Source organism: Lipotes vexillifer, unplaced genomic scaffold (assembly GCF_000442215.2).
Source record: "Lipotes vexillifer unplaced genomic scaffold, Lipotes_vexillifer_v1.1 scaffold408, whole genome shotgun sequence".
NCBI lineage: Eukaryota > Metazoa > Chordata > Mammalia > Artiodactyla > Lipotidae > Lipotes > Lipotes vexillifer.
The window spans coordinates 2102976-2108344 of record NW_006787469.1 but is presented as its reverse complement, the minus strand read 5'-3'; the positions used below and the strand labels follow the sequence as shown (position 1 = coordinate 2108344).

Below are 5369 nucleotides of genomic sequence, written 5' to 3'. Positions count from 1 at the left end.
TAGGGCACATCAGTGAGAGGCCGCCGTAACGCAAACCGCCCCCCCCCCAAAAAAAAAAAAGACACACGCACCCCAATGTTCATTGGAGCTCTATTTACAATAGCCAGGACATTGAAGCAACATTAAGTGTCCATTGACAGATGAATGGATAAAAAAGATGTGGCACATATATATAATGGAATACTACTCAGCCACAGAAAGAAATGAAATTGAGTCATTTGTAGAGATGTGGATGGACCTAGAGTCTGTCATACAGAGTGAAGTAAGTCAGAAAGAGAAAAACAAATATATATTAACGCATATATGTGGAATCTAGAAAAATGGTACAGATGCACCTATTTACAGAGCAGGAATAGAAAGGCAGATGTAGAGAACAGATGTGTGGACAAGGGGGTGGGGAAGGGGAGGGTGGGATGAATTGGAAGATTAGGTTTGACATAAATACACTATCATGTGTAAAATAGATAGCTAGTGGGAACCTGCTGTATAGTACAGGCAGCTCGGCTCGGTGCTCTGTGATGGCCTACTTGGGTGGGATGCGGGGGGAGGGAGGTCCAAGAGGGAGGGGATGTGTGTATGCGTATGGCTAATTCACTTCACTGTGCAGCAGAAACTAACACAACATTGTAAAGCAATTATACTCCAATCAAAAACAAAACAAAACAAAACCCTGCATGTCTGTCTCCACTCCATCCCTTTCCCTTTTCTCAGAGGTAACCACTACCCTGAATATTACATTTATCATTTCCTTTTCTTTTTAATCTGACCACGCATGTCTTTATCTCCGAACCATATATTGTTTAATTTTGCATGTTTGTGAGCTTTAGGTAAATAGAATTATTCTGTATTTTTCCAAGATTCGCTTTTTCATTCAGCATTTTCGTTGCTATAGTTTCCATTGCATGAATCAACCAAAAACTCCACTTTTGTTGGCCATAAAGACTGTTTCCAGTTTTTTGCTAGTTACAAAGTGCTATTATGAATATTCTTTTTTTTTTTTTTTTTAATATTCTTGTATGTGTATCCTGATGCAGTCAGTGAGTTCTCCTAGATTTAACTAGGAGAGGTTTGGTGGGTCACAGTGATGCATGTCTTAAGCTTTACTAGACGATGCCGAATTGTTTTCCAAGGTGATTGTATCAGTCATAACAATTTGCAATCCCAACAGTAATGTTTCAATTGTTAGACATCTTCACCGATACATGATGCTTACACATTTTTATTTTTTGCAAATCTGTAAAGCAGTATCTCACTGGTTTAACATGCATTTCTGGGATTTCTAATGATATTGAACATCATGTTATAAGTTTATTGGCCATCTCCACTCTCTCTTTTGAAAAGTGCCTATTTGAGTCATTTGCCCATGTTTCTTCTATTGATTTATCTTTTTCTCCCTAATTTGTAAGAGTTCTTTATATGTCCTGGGCATTAATCGTTTGTCAGTTTAACAAATCCTTTGTTAATCTTGAACATGTCTTATCTCTCTAGCTAAACTGTTAGTCCTGGAGGTTGAGGATAGGGATAGAGAGTACAGAAAAATAAATTAGACCAGTAAGGATCCTTTAGGATTACAACTTCCTATTTCCCTTATACCTTTCTCCACATGGGTCAAAGTGCTGGAGGCACAGAGCATACCCTTCAGCGAAGTGAAGATTTTTCAAAAGCCTGGGAGGGAAGTTTACAAGCTGGCTTTGTTTTGCTTTCTTTTTCTTTTTCATTTATTTTTTTGCTCCAAGTATTTTATTTTTTTATTGGGGTATAGTTGTTTTACAATGTTGTGTTAGTTTCTACTGTACATTGAAGTTCCCTGTGCTAAACAGCAGGTTCTTGTTAGTTATCTATTTTATACATATTAATGTATATATGTCAATCCCAGTCTCCCAATTCATCCCACTGTCTTGCTTTCTTTTTAAAGAACCAATCACAACAAGGCAGATAAAGAATGTTCAGTTGTCAGACTTTGATGCATTCAGATGAAGGCGTGGACGCCTGGAGGTGAACTCGCTGCACTCTCTTTGGTGGCTGGTGCGCGGGTTTCTTTTGTCCCCAGGTGTTGCCTTGTGAGCTCTTACACGTGCGCTAAGTCTCTCCAGCTTCGCCGGAAGCTCTCTGAACCGACGGCCAGATTCCATTGGTTTAAGTCTCTCCAGGCCTGGCACTCAGCCAAGCGCTCAGTTTCTTTACAAATTTACCTACAAGGCCACAGAAATGCACGGTTCCGCCGCTGTACTAGGAATTACGGTCGGGAAGGCGGGAAAGCGCAGTGCACCCGAAGGGTCTCCTGCCTCTCTCCCGCGCGCTGAAGGAATCTCTGGAGAACGTGTCTTGGGGCCGGGAAGTGGGGATCCGCTAAACATTTTAGAGGCCTTCCGCGGGTGGGGTGGGCAGGAGCTTGGGAGGCCTCAGTGGGGTAGCCGTTTGCACCCTGCTCTGCTTCACGGGGAGGGGGCGGGGACCAGGAGGACTTTGGAACCTGTTACCGAAGGTGTTGCAGTAACAGGGCGCAAAGTCAACACGCGCGCAGGGCGCCACGGCCCGCCGCAGCCGGCAGAGCCCGGCGGGTCACCCCGGTCTCCGGTCCGGGGCTGGGGGAGCGACACCCCGCCCTCCCCCGCGCCCAACACAGATGCCGCCTCGCCTCTGGACGACCCGCGGAAGCGGCGGCGGAAACCAAGGGTCTCAGGGCGCTGCCCTAGCGCTGGGGGCGGGTCTCGAATCGCCGAGCTCCGGGGCGTGTCACGGGCGCCAGCTCCTGATTGGCCGGCCGAGGCGGTAACGGGCCAGAAGCTGCTGGATTGGTGCAGCCGGAGGCCAGAGCAGGAGTAACTGGACTCCAGGTGGCCGGTCGCAGTCCCGGAGCCCGAGGGGCTGGCGTCTGCGCCGGGCCCAAAGTCTAGGGAGAGATCCTGACCGGGACGCGCGCACCATGCCCTACCTGCTCATTAGCACCCAGATCCGCATGGTGAGTACCCGCTGGCCATCCCTGGGAGTTGGCGTTCGGCCCGGGTCAGGGGTTGGGGGGCGCTGCAGACCGCATCTCGGCGCCTCCCTCCCGGGCGACGCCCGCGCGTGGCCGGACCCGGAAGCCGCCCGGAACACGCCCCCCTGGGCGGCCGGGAGGGAGGCTGGGTCTTGGACTCAGCCTGGATCCAGGGACTCTGAGAGCTCTGGCGGCCCGGCGACTCCAGCGCCGCGAAGGGGGCCAGATGAGTGCGTCCCCACCACCCAGCGAGCTCCGGGCGCCTGTGGCTCCGGTCCTACCTGCCTGCGGGAGGTCGGGAGCCTTCGGGAGGGACCCAGGAAGTCCTGGTCTCACATGTGCAGCACCCACTGCCCCACACAGCCACTCTGCCAGGGAGTGGGGAGTGGGAGTGGACTAACCTGAGGGAGAGAGGTTTGTTAAAGGATGTGCTAAGACGCCAAGACCCCTGTGCCGAGTGGCCCACTAGCTGCACCCTTAGGCACTTCTAAGGTCTCCTGAGACCTTAGAAAAGGAAGAGAAGAAAGAACCTGAGACAGCCCATGGGGTTAGAGATGGGAGAACACCATTCAACAGTCAGAAACCACGCCCCTTTCCCTGGGCGCAGTTTCCTCTGCAAAAAGAAGGTGCTGGTTGCTCCATGAGTCCCCATTTGGCTTCAGAATAATATGACCGGGTCCCCAACCTGGGTAGCAGGATGCTCCTCTGCCCCTTCCCACTCACCAGTGCTTGGGTGATCCATCAGAGGGTACACAGCTCCCTTGGGATGCAGGAAATAACAGATGGGCTCACCACTGGGCAGGAGAGGTCTCGGCAGTGCCACAGGGCAGTGGTTTAAGAACCATTCAGCTGTGCAGTTGTTAAAATGTAGACTCCTGGACCCCTTCCCAGACCTCCGGAAGCACTCTGGAAGCCTGGGGCTTGGGAATTCAGTGCTCCTCAAGCAATTAAAAAAAATAAGTTTCATTGATATATTATAATACATATCACCACAGAATTCACCAAAGTGTAGAATTCAATGATGATGGGGTTTTTGTTTTTGTTTTTTAGCTTGCTCAGAGTTGTGCATCCATCACCATAGGCAATTTTAAAACATTTCTATCACCTTAAAAAGAAACCCTGTACCCATACCCTGTCCTTAGCAGTCACTCCTCATTTCCCCCAGGCCCCTCAGCCCTAGGTAACGACCCGTCTACTTTTCGTTGTAATATGTGGTCTTTGGCCTCTTTCACTTACGTGATATCGTAGCACACATCAATACTCGTTCCTTTTTATTGTCAAATAAAATTCCATTGAATGGCTATACCACATTTTATTTATCCACTGATCAGTTGACAAACATTTAGGTTGTTTCCACTTTCTGGTTATTATGAATAATGCTACTGTGAACATTCGTGTACAAGTTTTTGTGTGGACATATGTTCTTATTTCTCTGTTCTCCAGGTTATTCTGATACACAGATATAGGTGTTGGTGCCTGGCGTGAAGGTGCCAGTAGTTGGGCATTGCCCAGCCCGGCCTAGAGGGTGCAGGGAGGCCCCACATGGCTCACTGATCACTGATGGACTCCACCCCTTCCCAGCTTGTGTTTAGCCCCCAAGATTCCTTTCCTCTCCCTCCAGTCTTTAACTGAAGTGGGCTCAGAGCCAGCAGGCGGGGGAGGAAGGAGAGGTGAGACAGCTCACCTCTACCTGGCAGCCAGCCAAGCAGCTGCTGTGACTTACCTTGCAGGAGGTGGGCCCCACCATGGTGGGCGATGAGCACTCCGATCCAGAGCTGATGCGGCATCTGGGGGCCTCAAAAAGAAGTGTCCTGGGAAACAATTTGTAAGTAGTAGCATTCCTAAGGATCTTCTCCTTGCCAGCCCCTAGACCCGTCTCTGTTCCTTTTACACAACAGGACAATGCCACTGCCTAGCCTCAGGACCCCTCTGCCTGCATCCTGGGGATCTGTCCTCTGTAGGCTTTCTCTGAGAGCTTTCCCACTGGCCCTCCCTTCACAAGGGAGCCCCTGGACAAAGTCCCAGGACAGAGTCCGGTTCTCTGAGTATAGGACTCTGCAAGTGGACTGCTCCTTGCCCTGCCCTCTCATCTCTAAACTGGATCCCATCAAGGCAAAGACAAGCACAGAGAAAGGCTTCTGTCTTGAAGAGATGGCTAAGTAACAAAGCTCAGCCCTAGAAACAGGGAGAAGGGAGCCTGGGTCCTGCTTCCAGTTCAGCTGCTGCCTGGGGACTTAGCCACTTCCCTTGGCATCCTTCACACCAGCCCCAAGTCTAAACAGTGATTCATGCTTCCTTTTCTGCCCTTCACCCCTTCCTGCCATAGGCAGGGAGAACTCTGGCTACACAGGCTCAAACTCCTGAGAAGGGTCACCAGAGTGCACTCCAG

The 5369-nt window shown here is 50.0% G+C and overlaps 1 protein-coding gene across 1 annotated transcript in view; it reads left to right on the top strand.

The window, feature by feature from the left end:
* The first annotated feature begins 2813 nt into the window (after positions 1 to 2813).
* GCHFR (GTP cyclohydrolase I feedback regulator) overlaps positions 2814 to 5369 on the top strand; it is a 3777-nt gene continuing 1221 nt past the window's right edge. Inside the window, exons 1-2 of the mRNA XM_007460171.1 lie at positions 2814 to 2962; positions 4711 to 4805. Coding sequence (XP_007460233.1) covers positions 2927 to 2962; positions 4711 to 4805 — 131 coding nt within the window. The 5' untranslated portion in view covers positions 2814 to 2926. The remainder of the gene's footprint in view (positions 2963 to 4710; positions 4806 to 5369) is intronic.